A 24,474-nucleotide genomic window follows, 5' to 3' on the forward strand; every position below is an offset into this window, starting at 1 on the left:
GTGGCACTGGAAACGTTGCCACCATCTTTGGAACCATGTGTAATGTAATTGGATGTTTTTCCAACTTGTATGTATTTTGGTTGATATAATACTTGACTTATGTCTGATTTTCTGGGTGCGGTGGGGTAGCCTAGAGGTTAAAGCCTTCACTCGTCACGCCGAAGACACGATTCAAGATACGGGTACAATGTGTGAAGCCCATGTCTGATACCGTCATGGTATTGCTGGAATATTACTGAAAGCGGCGTAAACCCATACTCACTCACTCATTCATCCACTCATCCACTCAACCACACACCCACTCACCCACTCACTCACTCACTCACTCACTCACTCATCCACCCACCCACACACCCACACATCCACTCACTCACTCACTCATCCACACACCCACACATCCTCTCACTCACTCACTCACTCACTCACTCACTCACCCACTCATAAACACACCATCACATCCACACATCCACTCACTTAGCAAGGGCAAAAAACTACTTCCGGCCTGACAAGCTGACAACGAGAAGAAGACAAGATCAGGCATTGAGATAAATATTTGCAGCCGTTATATGATTTTCAATGTAATCAAAATTCCTAGCGGTCGAACCATCCCTGATTTATTGTGAACCGTTCTATATAAGGAGGTTTAAAACAAAATTGTATTAGCGTTGGATGACTTAGAATGTACTTTAGTAATGTATTGAGGCGACAGTTTGAAACGGCTTTGCTTCGAAGAGTGAGTGAGTGAAATGCTTTTAATGATGTACAGTATTTCAGTTTGAACTCGAAGGATGCAAGTCTGAGATCTGTCTAGACGTTAACCACTTTGGTGAAACCCACGAGGACAGGTATGGTGCTGACGTTAAACCCAACCCACTCACTCATTCCCTCACAGATTCAACCAGCAGCATCCAAATAGATTTCTGTACGTCCTGCAGATCTCCAGCACTGCCATAAAATGCCTCACGAATGACATATGAGCAAAGTGAGACATCATTAAAGGAGGTATATATGTAGAACTCGAAGAAGACGCAGGGTTGACAAGTGTTATTTTTAATCAAACAGACATTTGAAATTGAATGTCAGACAGGACCATATTGAACAGATGTCTATGCAGGTTCATCCTCAGGCACAGCAGCCTGCTTTCTGCTCCTTCTTGGTTCTTGACATGACCATGATAGCTTTGGTTCTGTCGCCTGAAATGTACAAGATCTAATCGTAGACATTTATACAGGTTGAATAAAATACGAGTCCTTTAATTTTGAACCACAGCTCTAAAATGTAAAACTATGCATAAATCCATGAAATATTAAATATTTTTACAGCCCCTAGTTTATAATGGAGTTTGTGATACGTCCGTACAGGCTCGTGTTTACAATGGGACTCAGTTTACATATTTACTATCTCTTGTTAATAATGAGTGGCATCTATGTTCTCGCTCTGGACTAACCGTTCCAGTGTACTTGTACGCCACTCTGTCCAGTCGACGTTAACACTGCAGTGGAAGAAAGTAATAACGTGAACATGATAAGCGAATTCAGCTTTCACTGTATAACATCATGACATTATTCATTGTACGACTTCCTGATAGGATTAAAATCAATCCCCCAATTCCATCACTATATCGTTGAGGGTATGTACTGTATATATAACATAACGTGACGTGACGTAACGTAAACTATACAATATTAACCCTCTGAGGCTGCCGGGGGCGGTCGGGTAGCCTAATGGTTAAAGCGTTCGCTCGTCACGCCGAGGACCCGGGTTCGATTCCCGACATGGGTACAATGTGTGAAGCCCATTTCTGGTGTCCCCCGCCGTGATATTGCTGGAATATTGCTAAAAGCGGCGTAAAACCAAACTCACTCACTCACTCTGAGGCTGCCGCGATTCGCTGTGCAGAGTTGCGTCCCTTGGGTACGCCAGAAACCTTTGATTATTGGTTCGAATCTCGGTTCGCCCCGATTATGTTTCTAGGTTTGTCAGCACCATGCCCGTGCTCGTGGGTTTCGCCGAAGTGGTGAATGTCTGAGACCTGCATCACTTCGGGCTTTCCTCCCACATTAAGCTGACATACCTTAGACGACTGGGCCACCCGTGCCCCCTCAAATAGGATGACATTTATTTCAGGACACACACAATTAAGTACAACACACTCCCGCCACTATGTCAGGGCATAAAGACAATCGGTCACAACAATCTACAGTCTCTGAGACTCTCCTGTCGTACAATGCCGACTCTTCAGCTAGAAACGGTGGGCGGTCAGGTAGGGTAGTGGTTAAAGCGTTCGCTCGTCACGCAGAAGACCCGGGTTCGATTCCCGACATGGGTACAATGTGTGAAGCCCATTTCTGGTGTCCCCCGCCGTGATTTTGCTGGAATATTGCTAAAGCGACGTAAAACCATACTCACTCACTCACTCACTCAGCTAAAAACGGCGGTATTCAGTGGTTCCTTTGGGATTGAGATTGTGCAAGGGACTCATTTTTACAGATCGGGTCCTCTGGGTTCAATCAATTTGTAAATATCACTGGACCCGTGAAGATCCGGGGTAGAATAGGTCTTCAGCAACCCATGCTTACCGCAAAAGGCGACTATGCTTGTTGTAAGGGGCGACTAACGGGATCGGGTGGTCAGGCTCGCTGACTTGGTTGATGCATGTCATTGTATCCTTATTGCGTGGATCGATGCTCCCGATGTCAATCACTGGATTTTCTGATCCAGACTCGATTATTTACAGACTGCCGTCATATAGCTTGAATATTGCTGAGTGCGGCGTTAAACACAAACAAAGTAAATATCACGTCGGTCTTTTAACGTCTTCTGGTACGACGCGGTCGGGTACTCACAAACTAAAACACTTACCCCTTTTAGAAATGCATCAGTTCTGCGGTTTTTGCCCCTATTTCTATTAATGCCAGCATTACAATGCAAGATGTCATGTTGAGTCCAAGAAGTGCAAATATGCAACAATGAAATTTAATATATATCTTTGAAGGGTTATTTTATCTGTGTGTTTTTGCAAAGCTATTTTGTTTTACCCATTATGTTGAACTGGTCAAGAATATATATAACTTATCTTTATGTTTTATTTAATTTTATGTCTGTCACTACCTGTGACGCCGCTCCAAGATGCCTGGCCAAGTTGCCATGTGAAAGGAGGCGTTCAAAGAGAGCACAATTTCTAAAGCGCTGTTGTCTTGGTAAAATGGAGATAAACCTATCGCGTTCTTGCAAATGCTAAAGCGCTCGGTTCCAAAATACAATAAGATATATTTAATTTACAATTAGACTACCTTGAACAGTAGGTTTATCTTCAACTAAGTCAGTAGAAACAATCACTAACCAAACTCTCAGGAGCTACATGGTGTAAATAGGGTACTACAAGAGTACAAGTGAACACCACCTCGGTGTAGCCCAAAGGCCGAAACATGGGAAATATATCCGACTGGAATACGCCAGAGTTCTGGTTGAGTGTTCCAAAGCCGATGTCCGAGTTCTCACTACACCTGAAATAGATAAACCAAACTTACAGCATATGTAGACACTAGAACACCAGAAATACCGCCTTCAATGAACGATGTACTTCACCGTACACTTATACACCTACACACGGCCTTGACTTACTCGTTAAAATGTCTATAGATGCTACAGCTGCAAAAGTTAAGGTTCGCACGAAAGGTCAGTAAACATTTTTCAAATGACACTGATGCTGAGTTTTAGCACATTTATTGCTAACACATTTAGGGGGAAAATAAATGTCAACGTTTAGGGCGATAATTATACTTTCAATGATTTGACGCTTCAAAAGCACATACTGAGAAGAGGGAGATCATCTGTCGCACTAGAGTTCAATGCCGATCTTGATACCTTGCACCACCGACTTTATTCTACATTTGACCATTACCATTCAAATACTTGACTTTATACAGACCCATAGAAGTCGATTAGTTGTATGGAAACCTTCCTATCTGGAGATACAGCTTGACAGTTCCGAGGGTAAAAGAACGGATTGACGACATCGTCCCCTGATACACGAAGATGGACAAATTTAGCTGGAGAACAATCCACGGAAATAGACGACAAATGCACATGTCCCAAAATATCGCCAGAAACAAACTAAAACATCAATCAGCATCTTCAACAGCTATACCTAACCATTCTGTTGTAGTTTATAAAATTCACACAAATAGTTCAGTCTCCTCAAAAGGTCAGCTTACTATATGATTATATAAGTCAACATGTACAACAGTAGACTAAATCTTCCCAAAGCATTCGTTCAGAATACATAACACTTTTTGTGGATAGCAACTTTATTCTCTGTACGATGTTTCACAGCTACTGCTCCTTCATCAGGTGAACGCTAAGTAAATGCATAGAGTACTATATATTAATTATCTGAGACTGGTATTATACAGTACTCAATGCATTTACTAGGCATTCACCGGATGAAGAAGCAAGCAGTAGCTCTGAAACGTCGTACAAGAATAAAAGAAGTTGCTATCCACAAAAAAGTCAAAGACTTCAATCGTTCCTAGATACTGCTTGCTGTAACAATCCAGACAGTGGCTCATGTTATCCCTACGCATAAGTTCATGAATGATTTAATTAAACCTTCAGGAAGCGTGGCCACCAGTCTGACACGATCACCAAGGTCGACGTTTATGACTGGTTCCAGTGTGTCAGGGTATGCTATGTATGTCCGTACACTGACTCGTGTCTGTGTGGCAGTAGTTAAGGATCTCTCCCGAATGCTGAAACAAGTAAAATAAAGTGAGTGCGTGAGTATGGTTTTACGCCGCTTTTAGCAATATTCCAGCAATATCACGGCGGGGGACACCAGAAATGGGCTTCACATACTGTACCCATGTCGGGAATCGAACCCGGGTCTTCTGAGTGACGAGCGAATGCTTTAACCACTAGGCTACCCGACCGCCCCAAGTAAAATAGAAGTTAAGGTTAATATAACAAAATATATTTCGATAATGTATTTTTTTCCCACATGAACTGGGTATAACTATTCATCCAATTGGGTAGTAGGGGTATCTGTGAACCTGGTCTTTGACGCACCGTCTTTAGTCTTTTTTCCAAAAGAGGCAGCTGCGTTATTGTCATAATTTAAAAAGGTACCGAGACTGCAGCTGTCATTGTGGTCGGCTTCGTACTATTCCCAAAGGAAACGTTTCCACATTACCTTCGGGAATAGTCATTTTACTGCTTACTGTGTCTTTCTAATACTATCATGTTTTCGATTGCATTTGTCAGGCAATGAAAAGAAGATTTGACTGAAATGGGCTTGGGAAACTTACTTCTCCATCACAACACTCTCAGAATCATGTGTAGCATCATCAGCTTCAGACAGATCACACTGGACTTGAAGTTCTTCATCTTCAACTGATTCTATACCTTCTTTCTTCTGAAGTTTGAACGTCCATCGCAGGATCCCATCAGCAACCTGGTGTTGTGTGAATCAATGAATGGGAAGACATAGCAAGATCCCATACTCACCCCTACCCGTGATGTGTTCCCATATACCCGACATTGATCGTTAACATATTGTATACACGCTACTGTTGTTTTAATGTTCTGTGGATATATATAAAATGTATCCCTACAAAACGTAAATTACTTGGCGTCGTCGCTGAATTGTGTAAATACATTATAATCACAGTTGTAATTTATGACGTCATCACAAGTATGACGTCATTCATATGTCATTGTCAGTTACACTGAAGAGCTGTTATGAGAGTTAAAGTACTATGTCTAAAACTGATATAAAAAAGATTTTAGACTGTATATATTTATATATATAGTCTACAGACAAATATAAATTAGGGAACAAATGGTCTGAATGTTGTTATCGTTCAGGTGTACATATTTGATACCATGGCGTTGCTTCTCTAGGCAACATCTGATCCAGTGGAATTTCACATCATGCAGGAACAACACATGATGCACGTGTACACAGAAGCCAAAGAGTGTTCGCCTGAGGGTATGCTATTTAGCTATGCACACGCTTAGAATGCCTCTGAGACAGTGCCTCAATGAACAGACAAAATGGCGAATTGTGGTTAAGGTAGAGGCGGGGACATCAATATCCTAAGTTGCCGAATTTCTCGAATGTGGTACAAGCACCCTCAAATGGGTGGGCTTGCAATTAGACCGTGGCGTAGCAGGTCTTGAAAAATGATACCTAGACAATATTGTCTCATTACATTGATTGCACAAGGCAATAGATTCAAATCTGATCCTGTTATCAATAGAGAATTCCTTTCAATAACAGGAAGGCATCAACATCTACCATTAAAAACCTTCGCTACGCAGCTCGCCTGAAAGTAAGGAGTCCTGTGAGAGGGTGTGACCCTAACAGCTTACCATAGGTGGGAAGAACGGGGTGGGCCAGGCAACACCAGGGATGTGCTGCACGCCTATGGCGTTAACTCTCTGGATGCCGAGGGTTTTTTTCAGAGGGTTAAACTATGTTTACAGACGGTTTTGCCCCCGATTCACAGATGGCATAAAACGTTGTTGGCGACGCAGCAGCGAGCGATATGCCAGGGCAACAAATGATCATGACAAGTAACAGGGTAGTAGCGTCATACTGTGGGGCAGTATCACACATGACAGCTTCACTGTTGGCTACTGTGAATGGTCATTTGACAAGTCAGAGATATGTTGACGAAATTTTGCGTCCTGATGTTCCATTTGCTAGAATTATTCGCATAACAATTTGAACTTCGAGATGACAGTGACAGACCAAATTGAGTCCAGGTTGTCACCGATAATCTCCGACGAGAAGGCATACTGACAGTCCCCTCATATGTCCCCAATAGATCTTCTGTGTGATGTTCTCGGACGGAGAGTGAACGCCAGAGACCCTGCACCTGCCAACGTGGCCAAGCCTGGAGTAGCTCGTCATGGGCAACCGTTCACAAGTTAATCAACAGTATGCGGTGAGGTGAGGTGAAGTGGGGTTTAACGTCGAGTCCAAGATTATTGCACCTATATAGCGACGTGCATGAACGTGTGTGTGTTTGTGTGGCTGCTTGTACTAGTCCGGACTGATGCCGATTTAAAGTGCTAGCTCACTGAGATACCATGCCGCAGTTTAACATGAATACCCCACTCAGACACATTATACTGACTCCGAGCCGACAAGCCCTTGTTTTAGCCCCTTAATGCCGAGCGCCAGACAGGGTAACAACAAATACCATCTTTTAACGTCTTTTGGTATGACGCTGTCGGGGATATCAACAGTATGACATTAAGGTGTCGTATATGTATCTCCCAACATGGTGTACACCCCCGATATTGATCTACACGCCCGAAATTAATTTTACAGACATTTATCATCATAATGCCATCACTATCATTTCATCAGTTCCCTTATTTTTTGTCAGTAGTATATTACATTCTTACTGTTTCTGCAGGACAAGCTGGTTTCAAAAGTCCTGACACGTTTTGAATTTGAACACTAAAACGCTTTTCACCATGCATGACTTTATGATATTTCAAACAGTGAGGACTGATCTCCCCTTCAGCGTTCACTGCTCCAATTCTTTTGTAGGTTGAGCTGAGGTCCCACCGGATCAAGGAAACCATCAGAGAGTAGCCTCCTTCCCTTTGTTTCATACAGTAGTATGACACTGAAATCATATAAAACAAGGTACAAATGTTATAACATCACTCTATTGACAGCATAGACTGACTGAAGAGCAGATAACCGTGACCCTCGGGTGGAGGACTGGATGAAGAATTACGCGTACGGAGGGTGGTTGAAAAGTTATGTGACAAACTTAGATGGACTACGTTGATGGAGTTGGTTCTGTTATAAGGTTAAAATGCGTCCCAAAAACATTAGAAAATAGTAACAATTAAAGTATGAGGAGTTGAGTTAGAGATACAAAGTGACAGAGAACTTTTAGTTCGAAAGGAATTATTAGATAAAAGACATTTCACATTTATCACAAGCGTATTCTTGACATTTCATATTTATCATTGGATTGGTTCCAGGTTATCGTCCATTAGTTAATGAAACAAGCAGAGAAGCAAGATATATTTCATTTGTAGCATCCGGAGTGAGTCACAAAAGTGAGTTCCTACAAATTTTTGAAACATTTTCCTCTTCGATGTCCACACACTTCTGCCAATGATGCTCGACTGCCTGGATCCCACTGGTATAGAATGCCTCCTGGTGGTGTAATAATGCCCCACATCAACAATGACGTCATCCTCAGCTGAAAAATGCCTGCCTAACAGATCTTTTGTCACATTTGGAAAGACGTGGTCATCTGAAGGTGGCAAACTGGTCAATATGGAGGGTGTTTAAAGAGTTCAAAGCCACAGTCATGTACGGTGCATTGTCCTGATGGGTTAATACAGCTTCAGTGAGTTTTCCGGGACTTCCAGCTTTGATATTCTCACGCAGCTGGCTACACAGATTAGCTGAGTATTGTCTGTAAGTGGTCTGACCTTCCACCAATAGGATTCATTTGGAATCCCACAAAATCCATAGCCATCAGATTGCCAGATGACGGAAGAGACTAGGAACAGAATAGGGGGTGTTAGATGGTTCCAGTGCTTTGACTGTTGTATGTCTTGCTGAGAGTGGTGGACCAAAGTCTTATACATGGTTAGAAATCAGCTGGGTCTGCTTCAAAACGATGTGAGATGAGGTGAGGTGACATGCGTTTTAACGTCACATCCAAGATTATTTTCCTTGGTGGTGTCAGTTGAAGGTGTGGATGGTAAACGGTCATCTTCAATGCTTTGTCCTCCCAAGTTGATCACCACTGCGCATCTCTTTACAGTGGGAAGGGAAGACACATCATTCCTAAAGTTGACACCATTTCTACATGGACGTCTGTTGGAGTTACTTGATGACAGCGCTGTAGGCAATTTTGTCCATACAGACTTATCCTGGCTAGTTGTCTACCTGCTTTAACTACAACGTGTAAGCACGGTACGTCTTGTGCTTAATACTGTTAAAACTGTCAAGGTTGTACTATGCATCTGCATAGTAGTGAGTGAGTGATTACGGTTTTACGCCGCTTTTGGCAATATTTCAGTAATATCGCGGCGGGGGGCACCAGAACTGGGCTTCACACAGTGTGCCCATGTCGGGAATCGAACCCGGGTCTTCGGCGTGACGAGCGAACGCTTTAACCACTACGCTACCCGACCGCCCCTCTTCATAGTAAGGACCAGAACTTTCAGCCACCCTTCCCGTGCGCATTCCCGGTAAATCACGGTGTGAGTGAGATTTTACGCCGCTTTTAGCAATATTCCAGCAATATCACGGCGGGGGACACCAGAAATGGGCTTCACACATTGTACCCATGTCGAGAATCGAACCCGGGACTTTTGCGTGAAGAGCGAACGTTTTAACCACTAGGCTACCCGACCGCCCCAAATCAAAGTGTGAGCATTTGTTGACATATATGAGGGATACGACTGCGAGGTTCGAGTAGACAATTCCTTATATTACCCTAGTAATCGCTAGTATCCAAAGGTATGCCACTTGATCAGTGTATGCAACTGGTAACTCCAGTTTGATTACGGTGTTAGAATCAACAACAAAACGTCGCTAAATGCAATGAACCAGAAGTTGTTATCAATAAAACTTTTATGTCATCTATGAAAATTTGTACCATGAACAATAACTGTAGTCAGAGGGGAATCGTGAAGAAATAACATTGAAACGCAAAAATAAGCATTTGTAAAATGAAAGAGACTGGTGGATAGAAAATCTATTCTTACCTTTAGTTTTTTCTCGGGCTGAAAGATAAATGTAAGCGTAAGTATGTTGTACTATGAACCCCAATTCAAGTACAATTTCCAAATGTCCACCAGTTTCAAACTCTAGTTATATTAATATGTTAACACATATATGTTCGAAAATTAATTTGGGCGTCACTTAAACTCGACTAAGCTACTTGGGTTGGCCATGCCCAATACATGGACAGGTGCCTCATCAAAATTGTAAACATACGATCTTTCCCAAAGTAAATTGAATAGTTCTGACATGATTGCATTGCAGTGATTTTTGTTACGCAGGATTGTACAGGACCAGGTGAAGCCATCCGGGCTCTGATCGACGAGAAAGGTTGGAGTTACGTCCCCTTGGTATGTAATCAACGTCCAACACACAATAACATCTGCAAAACCGGAAGTTAAACAAAGCGACTTGATTTACCTTTGATTTTTACAGTTTTGATTTTTGTGATAAATGATTAAGTAAGTTCATGAAATGAAATGGTCCAAGTCATAAAATAGTATACGCCCTGGGAGTCTGATACGTAACCAGAAAGTGGACGCACACAGCTCTGAATCATTTAACCACTAGGCTACCCGACCGCCCCTCATTTACAATAGACATACAAAGTATGGAGCAAGTGTGTGAGTGAGTATGGTTTTACGCCGCTTTTAGCAATATTCCAGCAATATGGGCTTCACACATTGTACCCATGTCGGGAATCGAACTCGGGTCTTCGGCGTGACGAGCGGACGCTTTAACCACTAGGCTACCCGGCCGCCCACAAAGTACGGAAGTAAGGCAGTTAGATTGTGCCGTCGGCCTCGTACATTACCATATGTGTCGGGGGCACGGGTGGCCCAGTCGTCTAAGGCGCCGCGATTCGCTGTGCAGAGATGCGTCCCTTGGGCACGCCAGAAACCTATGATTGTGGGTTCGAATCCCGGTTCGCCCCGATTATGTTTCTAGGTTTGTCAGCATCATACCCGTGCTCGTGTGTTTCACCGAAGTGGTAAACGTCTGAGACCTGTATCACTTCGGGCTTTCCTCCCACATCAAGCTCACTGGAATACTGTCAAAAGAGGCGTTAAACCCAACTCACTCACTCACTCATATATGTATTTGTGTACAGATACGATTTCTGGTGCTTAAACCCAATCACTAAATACTTACACTCAATACTTTTTTGTAAACCATTCAAGATTGTAGTCATGAAAAAGCGAAGGATATGTTGAGTAGTAAGTTTAACTTGGCCAAACAAATAGTATTTTCTTCTTACTCACGAGTGACACATAAAGATCCGGTCCACCCAGGTTGGCACCCATACGGACAAGTTGTTCCCGAACAGCTATAGTTCAGGTAACAGTGACACGGGCGATCACAAGAATCCCCACCCCAGCCAGGGTCACAATCTGAAAATACACACAGCGTGGCTTTACTTTACAAACGTATATGTGGTAATGGGGGTTCTGGGGGGGGGGGGGGGGGGGGGGGGGGGGATTTTTTATGCAAAAATGATGATGCGATTCAACGATCATTCGTATTAAAAGAATCATCAATATTAATTAATCACGGATAAAATTTACTATAGCCCTCGAGGATATTGGAAAGGTGTAGGAGCAATACAAAAATTAGCCACCGCGGCTAAGGTATCTAAAGATGAGCCTACTTAAATAATCTGACATGTAAAACTATAATATGTTTTTAGGACTAACACCAATACCAAAATTGTATGGGCAAAACAGAACATGAACTCAACTCAATGGGAGCATGTAAATTAGGAATCATGTTATAGGTCCAATCCTTTACAATAACAGCCCTTTAATAAGTCACGATCAGTTCAGTTTAAGGCATTCCAGTGGTCAGTTGCAGTACAGACTCGCTGTATACCCTGCTGCTTGGTGGTCACGTGCTGTACAGCATCGCTGTATACCCTACTGCTTGGTGGTCACACGTGGTACAGACTCGCTGTATACACGACTGCTTGGTGGCCACGTGCTGTACAGCCTCGCTGTATACCCTACTGCTTGGTGGCCACGTGCTGTACAGCCTCGCTGTATACCCTACTGCTTGGTGGTCACACGAGGTACAGACTCGCTGTATACCCGACTGCTCGATGGCCACGTGCAGTACAGACTCGCTGTATACCCTGCTGCTTGGTGACCAAGTGGAGTACAGACTCGCTGTCTATCCGACTGCTCGGTGGCCACGTGCAGTACAGACTCGCTGTATACCCTGCTGCTGGGTGGCCACGTGCAGTACAGACTCGCTGTATACCCGACTGCTCGGTGGCCACGTGCAGTACAGACGCGCTGTATACTCTACTGCTCGGTGGCCACGTGCAGTACAGACTCGCTGTATACCCGACTGCTTGGTGGCCACGTGATATACAGACTCGCTGTATACCCGACTGCTTGGTGGCCACGTGCAGTACAGACTCGCTGTATACCCTACTGCTTGGTGACCAAGTGGAGTACAGACTCGCTGTATATCCGACTGCTCGGTTGCCACGTGCAGTACAGATTCGCTGTATACCCGACTGCTCGGTGGCCACGTGCAGTACAGACTCGCTGTATACCCTACTGCTTGGTGGTCACACGTGGTACAGACTCGCTGTATACCCTACTGCTTGGTGACCACGTGCAGTACAGACTCGCTGTATACACGACTGCTTGGTGGCCAAGTGCAGTACAGACTCGCTGTATACCCGACTGCTTGGTGGCCACGTGCAGTACAGACTCGCCGTATACCCTACTGCTTGGTGGTCACACGTGGTACAGACTCGCTGTATACCCGACTGCTCGGTGGCCAAGTGGAGTACAGACTCGCTGTATACCCTACTGCTTGGTGGCCACACGTGGTACAGACTCGCTGTATACCCGACTGCTTGGTGACCACGTGCAGTACAGACTCGCTGTATACACGACTGCTTGGTGGTCACACGTGGTACAGACTCGCTGTATACACGACTGCTCGGTGGCCACGTGCAGTACAGACTCGCTGTATACCCTACTGCTTGGTGGTCACACGTGGTATACAGACTCGCTGTATACCCTACTGATTGGTGGTAACACGTGCTATAGACTTACTGTATACCCTACTGCTTTGTGGTCACACGTGGTACAGAATCGCTGTATACACGACTGCTCGGTGGCCACGTGCAGTACAGACTCGCTGTATACCCGACTGCTTGGTGACCAAGTGGAGTACAGACTCGCTGTATACCCGACTGCTTGGTGACCACGTGCAGTACAGACTCGCTGTATACCCTACTGATTGGTGGTAACACGTGCTATAGACTTACTGTATACCCTACTGCTTTGTGGTCACACGTGGTACAGAATCGCTGTATACACGACTGCTCGGTGGCCACGTGCAGTACAGACTCGCTGTATACCCGACTGCTTGGTGACCAAGTGGAGTACAGACTCGCTGTATACCCGACTGCTTGGTGACCAAGTGGAGTACAGACTCGCTGTATACCCGACTACTCGGTGGCCACGTGAGTACAGACTCGCTGTATACCCTGCTGGTTGGTGACCACGTGCAGTACAGACTTACTGTATACCCTACTGCTTGGTGGTCACACGTGGTACAGACTCGCTGTATACACGACTGCTCGGTGGCCACGTGCAGTACAGACTCGCTGTATACCCGACTGCTTGGTGACCACGTGCAGTACAGACTCGCTGTATACCCTACTGCTGGGTGGCCAAGTGGAGTACAGACTCGCTGTATACCCTACTGCTGGGTGGCCAAGTGGAGTACAGACTCGCTGTATACCCTACTGCTGGGTGGCCAAGTGGAGTACAGACTCGCTGTATACCCTACTGCTGGGTGGCCAAGTGGAGTACAGACTCGCTGTATACCCTACTGCTGGGTGGCCAAGTGGAGTACAGACTCGCTGTATACCCTACTGCTGGGTGGCCAAGTGGAGTACAGACTCGCTGTATACCCTACTGCTGGGTGGCCAAGTGGAGTACAGACTCGCTGTATACCCTACTGCTGGGTGGCCAAGTGGAGTACAGACTCGCTGTATACCCTACTGCTGGGTGGCCACGTGCAGTACAGACTCGCTGTATACCCGACTGCTCGGTGGCCACGTGCAGTACAGACTCACTGTATACCCGACTGCTTGGTGGCCAAGTGGAGTACAGACTCGCTGTATACCCTACTGCTTGGTGGTCACACGTGGTATACAGACTCGCTGTATACCCTACTGATTGGTGGTAACACGTGCTATAGACAAGCTGTATACCCTACTGCTTGGTGGTCACACGTGGTACAGAATCGCTGTATACCCGACTGCTTGGTGACCAAGTGGAGTACAGACTCGCTGTATACCCGACTGCTTGGTGACCAAGTGGAGTACAGACTCGCTGTATACCCGACTACTCGGTGGCCACGTGAGTACAGACTCGCTGTATACCCTGCTGGTTGGTGACCACGTGCAGTACAGACTTACTGTATACCCTACTGCTTGGTGGTCACACGTGGTACAGACTCGCTGTATACACGACTGCTCGGTGGCCACGTGCAGTACAGACTCGCTGTATACCCGACTGCTTGGTGACCACGTGCAGTACAGACTCGCTGTATACCCTACTGCTGGGTGGCCAAGTGGAGTACAGACTCGCTGTATACCCTACTGCTGGGTGGCCAAGTGGAGTACAGACTCGCTGTATACCCTACTGCTGGGTGGCCAAGTGGAGTACAGACTCGCTGTATACCCTACTGCTGGGTGGCCAAGTGGAGTACAGACTCGCTGTATACCCTACTGCTGGGTGGCCAAGTGGAGTACAGACTCGCTGTATACCCTACTGCTGGGTGGCCAAGTGGAGTACAGACTCGCTGTATACCCTACTGCTGGGTGGCCAAGTGGAGTACAGACTCGCTGTATACCCTACTGCTGGGTGGCCAAGTGGAGTACAGACTCGCTGTATACCCTACTGCTGGGTGGCCAAGTGGAGTACAGACTCGCTGTATACCCTACTGCTGGGTGGCCAAGTGGAGTACAGACTCGCTGTATACCCTACTGCTGGGTGGCCACGTGCAGTACAGACTCGCTGTATACCCGACTGCTCGGTGGCCACGTGCAGTACAGACTCACTGTATACCCGACTGCTTGGTGGCCAAGTGGAGTACAGACTCGCTGTATACCCTACTGCTTGGTGGTCACACGTGGTATACAGACTCGCTGTATACCCTACTGATTGGTGGTAACACGTGCTATAGACAAGCTGTATACCCTACTGCTTTGTGGTCACACGTGGTACAGAATCGCTGTATACCCTGCTGCTTTGTGGTCACACGTGGTACAGACTCGCTGTATACCCTACTGCTTGGTGGCCACGTGGAGTACAGACTCGCTGTATACCCGACTGCTTGGTGGTCACGTGGAGTACAGACTGGCTGTATACCCGACTGCTCGGTGGCCACGTGTAGTACAGACTCGCTGTATACCCTGCTATCCTACTACTCGGCGGCCACGTGCAGTACAGATGGCAGATAGTCATTCGATTTGGTAATCTACAATCCAAAATGAGTGAAGCCTTCGATGATTCCAACACATTTTCTTTTTCACGCAACACGCCCACCATCGTCTCTTATCATACATTTAATTGAAAGAAGAAAGAGGGTTTTCAATAACTTCAAACAACCAAAAAGCTATTTCGAAAACACGTTTGATTTATTCCTCTTGATGATGTTTTGCTCATTAAAAAAAGAGTATAGGTCGTTATCTATTTTGAAGTTTTAATACCTGTTGATGTTGATATGCTGTCAACAATGTTTTCATCTTCCATGCAGTTCCCAGGAAAGAACACCTGTTGCTCTAGTTTGCACATATAAATACACTAGTGCACATGATGGATCGTAGTGTACTGACGTCAGATTCTTACCAGCTTTTCGCATACACACAAAAGGGCTTTCATCACCACAATAGAAATTTCGCCAATAGCCACTTTGTAATATCTTTACACAGTTTTCTCGGCGTCCTGGAAAACCTTCGAAGTGATGAAACCTAGACTGAAAATAAAATAAACGAGAATTAGTTGGTTATTTTTATTTACGTTTAAAGATAAAAGTCAGGGTCGGAACTCCGCTTAGGATATAATGATTGCGTATGTTTTATTTGTTTGTTCGTTTGTTGTTTAACACAGCACTCAGCAATATTCCAGCTTTATGACGGCGGTCTGTAAATAATCGAGTCAGTCCAGTGATTGACATCATGATCATCGATCCATGCAATTGGGATCAATGACATGCATCAAACAAGTCAGCGAGCCTGACCGCCCGATCCCGTTAGTAGCCTCTTCCGGCAAGCATGGGTTACTGAAGACCTTTTCTTCCCGGCATCTTCACGGGTCTAAACTTACTTGGAACTTAAGACAATTTTATCTTAAACCAGTAGCCATGACATGGATGAAAAAAAACAATGAAAGACATTGTTTCGTTGATTGAAATCATTTGACTATGTATCGGAGAGTGAGATCATGTTCACCTCTGAAATCACTTGAGTGTCTGGGTTTTCTTTTACAAAACTGCCGTCGCATGGCAAGTGTACTGCTGCGGCGTCAGGCAACAAACTGGGGGGCACGGGTGGCCCAGTCGTCTAAGGCGCCGCGATTCGCTGTGCAGAGTCGCGTCCCTTGGGCACGCCAGAAACCTATGATTGTGGGTTCGAATCCCGGTTCGCCCCGATTATGTTTCTAGGTTTGTCAGCACCATACCCGTGCTCGTGGGTTTCACCGAAGTGGTAAACGTCTGAGACCTGCATCACTTCGGGCTCTCCTCCCACATTAAGCTGACACGCCGTGATATAACTGGAATAGTGTTAAAAGCGGCGTTAAGACCCAGCTCACTCACTCACTCATGCAAACTGTGCGAGTGGCGGGTGCTACCGGTAGAGCAGGGCATCCTTTCCCCTTTCGCGAACACCTGGTGTCATCACTGATATTTAGTGATCCATCCATATATTTGTGTTTGCCAGCATGTGTGACATCTCAGCGATCCAATATTAACATTGTTTATGTTTATACTTGGAGTTCGTAAGTGTGCACCAGTCCTTGTTAGTCTTCACAATCTTCTATCTGTGATTTGCGATATGTAGTGTTTGTTTGTTTGCTTGTTGTTTGACGCCGCACTCAGCAATATTCCAGCTATTTGACGGCGGTCTGTAAATTATCGAGTCTGGACCAGACAATCCAGTGATTGATATCATGAACATCGATCCACGTAGTTGGGATCGATGACATGCATCAACCAAGTCAGCGACCCTGACCACCCGTCCCGTTAGTCGCCTTTTACGACAAGCATGGTCGCCTTTTACGGCAAGCATGGTTGCTGAAGACATATTCTGACCCGGATGTTCACGGGTTCGGTATGGTGTGATCCAGTTGACAATAGTTGCGTGCGACGCAATAAATGCAGAATAGCGATGGTTCAGGTTACATAATGTTGGACATACAACTTTGTCAACTTTTCCGTAATGTCGAACCGCCTCCGTGATCCAGTGGTAGAGCGTCCGCCCGGAGAGCGGAATGTCCAGGGTTCGATCCCCGGCCGCGTCCTTCCAAAAGACGTTAAAAGATTGTACTTGTTGTTACCCTGTCTGGCGCTCGGCATTAAAGGGCTAAAACAAGGACTGGTTGGCTCGGGGTCAGTATACTGTGTCTGAGTGGGGTATTCATGTTAAACTGCGGCATGGTATCTCAGTGTGCTAGGACTATAAATCGGCATCAGTCCTGACTAGTACAAGCAGCCACACACACGTACATGCACGTCGCTATATAATATAATAATCTTGGACGCGACGTTAAACCCCATTTCACCTCACCTCACCGTAATGTCGAGCAATATGCCTGCATTTCAAGCCTTTGTTGTCTACCTTTTGAGGTACAGTCGAGCATGCTCGTTCTACCAAGATTTCAAACGCCATACGACTCTCTCTCAGAGGCTGTTTGATCATTGTTATAACATTCAAGGCCTCAGTAAAGCTTTCAAAACGGTTTATCGTAGACCCGTGTTTTTTTCAGGAGAAGAATTGACTAGCCTTTGCATGAGTTTGTGACGGGGTCGAGGAAGAGCTAGTAACGTGACTATTTTAGGCTGATTCATAGACACATGAACATGATATTGTCGGGGTCGTACAATCGACCCTGCTTTTGGCACAGTGATGAATATGAAAAGGGTTTTGTTGCTTTTATATACTCATCAAATGGGGTAAATTTTGATACTTTATTTATTAATTTCCTGCGACTTTTCCTTTCATTTTTCTGCATCTAAAATCATTATCATGCTGCATCGTCAGACCTGACAGTTGTACTTGTTAAATGAGAGATGCAGCGTATTTTCTCTTGTAAGACATGTCTCTTCTTAAAAGTAAGACGCACATTATGCTGGACTGACGTATCCAAGTGTTTTATCAAGATGACATTAATATGTAGAAATTATGACAATTCGAGAAACATAATTTTTTATAACTTCAATAACGTCGTACACATAGTTCAACAAACTGACATTTTGATCTACACTAATAGCTTATATGGTGTCACCTTTTGTTTGGATTATTATTTTTTTCTAAATCAGGTGCATTTGGTGTAAAAGTATAATATCATAAACATGGAGTAAGGAAGAGAATTTATGGATGCCAACTTTTTCATTATGAGGAACAAAACATTTCGGAGTATAAACTTACTTCTTCACCTGATAAAGGGGTAAGTATAAATACTCAGTTGTGCTCCTTATAATAATGAAGTTGACATCAGTAAATTCTTTTCCATATGTGCATCACTATCACACTGCCATTCAAAGACTTATTAATGGAGAACCCTTTTTGCTAATACCTGATGGCATCGCTGATTTTCATTGATGATTTCCTATAATTTCCACGACTATTTTGCTTTTGGCCAATTGAATCTGTTTCGGCAATAAGTGATACTAATTATTCTAAAGCGCTATAAATTTATAAGGCTATCTCAAACACAGATAGGGGTAGGTAAAAATGTGAGTAAGCATTCACTCGCCACGCCAGAAAAGTTTGAGTGTCCTCTGTTTTGCTGGGGGCACGGGTGGCCCAGTCGTCTAAGGCGCCGTGATTCGCTGTGCAGAGTTGCGTCCCTTGGGCACGCCAGAAACCTATGATTGTGGGTTCGAATCCCGGTTCGCCCCGATTATGTTTCTAGGTTTGTCGGCACCATACCTATGCTCGTGGGTTTCACCGAAGTGATGAACGTCTTAGACCTTCATCAATTCGGGCTTTCCTATCACATTAAGCTGACACGCCGTGATATAACTGTAATAATGTTAAAAGCGGCGTTAAACCCAACTCACTCACTCACTCTATCTTGCAATTGTAAGATAGTTGCTAAATCTATATCAAACTAAAAGCGCCTCTATTCTCAGATTGAGGATGGTTTTTTTCTCACCCGATATTTGCTGTTCCGTCGATATCCTTTAAAATCGATCCACGCCTCCTTGTGACCATGAATAAGATCTAGAAATAATCATAATGACACAAGTTGTTTGTTGAAAGGGACATGCATGTATAACTAGAGAGTACGTTCATGGGGGATGTGTATGTACATTTGTATGACTTCCATTCACAAGTGACCGCCTCCGTGGTCTTGTGGTAGAGCGTCCGCCCGGAGAGCGGAAGGTCCAGGGTTCGATCCCGGGCCGCGTCATACAAAAAGACGTTAAAAGATTGTACTTGTTGTTACCCTGTCTGGCGCTCGGCATTAAGGGGCTAAAACAGTCAGTATACTGTGTCTGAGTGGGGTATTCATGTTAAACTGCGGCATGGTATCTCAGTGAGCTAGCACTATAAATCGGCATCAGTCCGGACTAGTACAAGCAGCCACACACACACATACACGTGCATGCACGTCGCTATATAAGCGCAATAATCTTGGACGCGACGTTAAACCCCATTTCACCTCACCTCCATTCACAAGTGGAAGCTCACAGCGAAACAGAGTTCATAAACCAGGCATGATATAATGAACACAGTTCATGTGAGGCCGTACTATTTATGGAACAGGTGTGTTTTTTGTCCACTCTTGAAAGGTGGAAGGATGACAGTCTCAGTTCTAGTGGCAGCTGGTTCCATAGTGAAGCGGCCAAGAACTTGAAGGTTCTCTGACCAAATGACTTCAATCTGGTTGCGGGGATTTTAAGAACTTTTTTGTCAGAGCGGAGATATCTGATAGGTGTTTGTTTGTCCAAGAGCTCAGAGAGATATTCAGGTGCTGTATCCGTATAACACTGTAATGATGATTGTGTACTCTCATTCGTCACCACTCGCCCCTTTCCGTAGCCTGCAAGAAGACTCGTCCCCCTATAGATGAATGTTATGTGCGAAAATATGACCAACCAATCAGAATGCTCGTATGATTTCAAGTTCTTCGTCAAAGAATCCCTCAGAAATAATTTTTCATTTTACATATGTCTTGCATCTAAAAATATACCAAAGACACAGTTAAATGTGTTCAATCATACTGTATAATTCCACACGTCCCGATGTGCTTTAAATTGTATCTGAAATGTATATAATATATGGGGAAAATGTGTGAACCATTAGCAGCGAGTTGCCAATTGTTTTAGGTATGCCCGTTTGCGCTAAGACGGAACCCGGTCGCATAAATGGCCACGACTGGGGCACGAGTCGCTATTCGGTTTTTCCCGGAATAACACGAGTTGGTCACGAATGTGTGTACTCTATTATCGCCTGAAGTGGCAGTCTGTGAACTTGTTTCAAAGTCGGTGTATATGTGAGTACGTGCATGTATGTCCAATGAGGTGAAAAGGGGTTTAACGTCGCTTTCAAGAATATTTCACTCAGGTAGCAACCAACGTGCATGCACGTGAGTGTGGCTGCTTGTATTAGTCCGACATATGCCGACATAGACATATGCCGGTTGCATGGTGCTAGTCGATATACAGCCGCGGTTTAACACGGATACCCCTACTCAGACACAGTAAATTGACTCCGAGCCGACCAGTCCTTGTTATATCCCCTTGATGCCGAACGCGGGGCAGGGTAACAACAAGTACTGTCTTTAAATACAGTAAACTACGTGTAAAACGAACACGCTTATAACGAACTGACGGATATAACACACTAATCTTTGGTCCCGGCCATTTGCTGTATACAGTAAACTACGTTGATAACGAACACCCTTATAACGAACTGGAGGAAATAACGAACTATTTTTGGGCCTCGCCCATTCGCTTGTATATATGCTTATATATGCTTATAACGAACTTCGGTTTGATTAGCGAAGGTAGAGTCGATACTCTGAAGTCAATCCTACCATGGCATCAATCAGAGGTTTCACATCACAAATTAGAATTGTTATGTACATTTGAAGGTTACATCAACTGTTATAAAATGGAGAAATACCATATTTACGAGATAAACCTCTGTATTGAAAATTGATGTAGTCGCAATTATTTTAATTTGGCGACAGGTTTCAAATGTAAAACCACAGTAGGTTTATCCTCACTCTTCCATGACGGCAAGAGCGCTTTCGATACGGGGCGCCAAATTAGAATTAGGTACAAATGTCCGCTTTATTAGAACATTCCGAAAAGGGGTCACAGGTAGTTATAAATGTAACAAACATCACTTAACTTAAACATAAAAATATTCATAGCACCGACTAGTTGCAGTAATCATGTTCAAAACTTAGTTTGCAAAAGGGGTTGACAAATAACCCTCAAAACTGAGTCCAAAGATATATGTTTTAGTTTCATCGCAGCCTATTGAATATTTGCACTGTTTTGACTCTCCTGGACATTTCTTGGGAAAAGAGGCGAAAGGTTATTCTTGGAAATCAGCGCGACGCATCAACTCCCATTGCAGGAGTGACAGGTTGTAGAAATGGTGAAAAAAATATGCTGAACAAATTTTACATATTCAGTTATTTAATTTAAATGTGTAATTCGTATTAGTTAGTTCGCAATTATCACCAGTAAATAATGAAAATTCAAAATAAATGCCTCTCCACCTCTAACTGGGATGTGGCAGAACTTGACCTACATCGCGGTTACTCGTCACCACTGTCAATGGCTGCCAATGTTGTTGTTGACCGTCCGTGCTTCTGAATGAGTGAGTGAGTGAGTTAAGATTTAGGGTCACATCGGCAGTATTTCAGCCATGCCATGACGAGTCGTGCTTTTGACAAGTTACATGAAGCCAGATGACAACCCTGATCTATGTTTTAGTTCATGAACATTAGGCTGCAGATTTAATGGGAATGAACCTGCTGGTACAGCGTGATTGCCAATGGAAATTGAGTATGACTGCCAATGTTTATGCTGCAGACGAGTGAGTGAGTGAGTTTGGTTTTAAGCCGCTTTTAGCAATATTCCAGCAATATCACACCAGAAAGGTCTTCACACATTGCACCCATGTCGGGAATCTAACTCGGGTCTTCGGCGTGATGAGCGAACGATTTAACCACTAGGCTACCAGACCGCCCCAGGCTGACAGACGAGCAGGCATTGTATACGAGGGATTCTTCGATTTTGAGGACTGTCAGTTACCTAATTTCACCACATTCGACACCAGCATGTGAAAGACATGTGACAGCTGTGCCCCGCCACCGTGGTTCGTGCCTATGTTGTGACTTTGCAGCGATGTCGGAACATTTGTTGTTTCGTGGTTTTTGGAAGGTAGGAGTGTTTTCTAGTGGACTTGAAAATCCTCTCCTGCCAAATCCTACCATTGGTGGTTGACGGAGATGGCAATGAATATCGATCACAAAAAGATTTGTTGTCAGGAATAAAGTTTTACCTCCAGTATCGTTTTTTACTTCGTGCCGCTTCACTTTCGAGTAACAGCAAAGAGATTATGTATTAATTGTTTTCAGAATAAAATGGATACAAAGATAATTTGTTTTCAATTTAGAGTTGTGTTATCTCTAGATTTGACGGCGCTAACTTTAACATCATGCTGCACTTAGGTTTCTACGAAGGTTTGGCGTCACATGACTCTTGTCAAAATTTGTCGGATGCAATTACCTTTCTCGATTTGTACCCGTGTTTGTATTTGTCTTGCCTTTGCATGTGTTTGTGATAAGTGTCACCGGTGGGGCATGATACGCTCACTTTTCCCGAGCACCTGTTTCTATTACTGTGTGATAGTGATTCATAAACACATGCTTGTGATATGGTCGGAATCTTACAAAGGACTGTGCTTTTAGCCGAGATTTCTTATGATTATAGAACGGGTTTTGTCGTTTTACTCCAGTTCAATTGAGCACCATCAAATATACAACGTGTTGCACAAGTACATCTGTATCATTATTTTTGTTTGTTTGTTTGTTGTATATCGCCGGACATATTCCAGCTATATGACGGCGTTCTGTAAATAATCGAGTCTGGACAAGACAATCCAGTGACTGACATCATGAGCATCGATTCACGCAATTGGGATACGACGACATGCACCAACCAAGTCAGCGAGCCTGACCACCCGATCCCGTTAGTCGCCTCTTCCGGCAAGCATGGGTTGCTGAAGATGTATTCTTGCCCGCATCTTCACGGGTCCTGTATCATCATGTGTTGACGATTATAGTGACATCATCATGCCATATCATGTATAATGGAATGCACATTTCAACATACCTTTGACGGCTTCATTCTCTTTGATATTCCCAATCGTTGCTAGGGAAGCATTATACAGTTCTCGACACCTGTCTGGAGCAGTGTACCTCTCAACTTCTTCTTCCACATATCTGTAGCAGCTTCTATTCACCCATGTCCATCCCTCGGGACATTCTGATAAAAGGAACTTGGCTGAATGTCCACTGACGTCATCATAGCTCAAATATATCATGCATCCCAATGACAAATTTAAGTTTTAAACCCCAACATAAAGCACTTCTAATACTGTTATATATAAATGAGTGAATATACAGTTAAGCGAAAAACATGTTCTGCATAAATGTTTGGAATAATATTCTGGCGTGGACAGGAGACTTCTAATTGAGATTGTGTGTGCAATAAAAAGATTACTGTTTAAGCATCAAGTGTTTTTTGGCAGGCAAATATATTTTTTAAATCATACCTTGGAATCGTCCAGTTTTAGCGGCGTTGGTTAGCAAGGGAAGAAGCATAGCCAGAAAAACAACCTCCATTTCTATCGACATCTACGAACAAAGTGCTGAACTATCGCCATACATAAACTAATACATGTAGCTGTCATTAACCGACGGCAGGAAACGGATGTCACCGATATATATAGTGTAATACAGACAGTGGATCGTGGTTAATCACTGCTATTATAGCGGATTGTGACATTTCCTTTTTCGAAGAAAATGTGAACCCACTTTTACGTGGCTGCATATGTGTTCGACAATATATAAACCGCCATTGCCTTTTTGGCGGGACATATTTCCGTAAGCCATATATATTGAGTGATTGTTGTCTTTTACATTGTCATAGTGCCATAGATTGAGTCAGTGTGATGTTTTGACGCATTCAGGTTCAGAATTGCTACCTAAAGAATGGACAGGCTGACGAGGAATGTCCAAAATGGGCAACACTAACGCCATTAAGATACGATGTTGGTACCCGTGAAACCGCCTCATCTGTTTCATATTTAGATCTGAGTGATTCAGAGTGACAAAAACCTCTCCATAACACTGTATGACTTCACAATTTTATAACCTTTGACGTACAATCAAGCATGCTCTTTTCTACGAAGCTTTCAAGGA

General features: G+C 44.1%; 1 protein-coding gene across 2 annotated transcripts; it reads right to left on the reverse strand.

Moving 5' to 3' along the window:
* Positions 1 to 1,029: 1,029 nt before the first annotated feature.
* Positions 1,030 to 23,958, reverse strand: LOC124134617. Of its 2 annotated transcripts, XM_046499547.2 has the most exons (13): positions 23,826 to 23,958; positions 23,384 to 23,536; positions 19,180 to 19,247; positions 15,652 to 15,778; positions 11,035 to 11,163; positions 9,757 to 9,774; positions 7,417 to 7,643; positions 5,307 to 5,452; positions 4,612 to 4,751; positions 3,932 to 4,025; positions 3,344 to 3,506; positions 1,448 to 1,492; positions 1,030 to 1,193 (listed from the first exon to the last, which is right to left on the reverse strand). In XM_046499547.2, exons 1-12 carry the CDS (start codon positions 23,905 to 23,907, stop codon positions 1,487 to 1,489), a joined length of 1,353 nt encoding a protein of 450 aa, XP_046355503.2. In that variant the 5' UTR covers positions 23,908 to 23,958; the 3' UTR covers positions 1,030 to 1,193; positions 1,448 to 1,486. The 2 variants fall into 2 exon arrangements, with proteins under 2 accessions (XP_046355503.2, XP_046355505.2); XM_046499549.2 differs by lacking the exon at positions 19,180 to 19,247.
* Between the last annotated feature and the right edge of the window lie 516 nt (positions 23,959 to 24,474).

The sequence above is a fragment of the Haliotis rufescens genome, unplaced genomic scaffold (assembly GCF_023055435.1).
Source record: "Haliotis rufescens isolate VD_foot unplaced genomic scaffold, xgHalRufe1.0.p SCAF_2, whole genome shotgun sequence".
In the NCBI taxonomy this organism is placed as follows: Eukaryota; Metazoa; Mollusca; class Gastropoda; order Lepetellida; family Haliotidae; genus Haliotis; species Haliotis rufescens.

What these genes read in the sequence shown, in the direction of transcription:
- LOC124134617 (XM_046499547.2), bottom strand. Translation starts at nt 23,907, where the DNA reads ATGTCGATAGAAATGGAGGTTGTTTTTCTGGCTATGCTTCTTCCCTTG. An exon ending in GACGGAACAGCAAATATCGG is followed by an intron (nt 15,779 to 19,179) that starts GTGAGAAAAAAA and finishes TTTTATTTTCAG; the next exon opens with TCTAGGTTTCATCACTTCGA. An exon ending in CAGCTTGTCCTGCAGAAACA is followed by an intron (nt 5,453 to 7,416) that starts GTAAGAATGTAA and finishes ACACAACACCAG; the next exon opens with GTTGCTGATGGGATCCTGCG.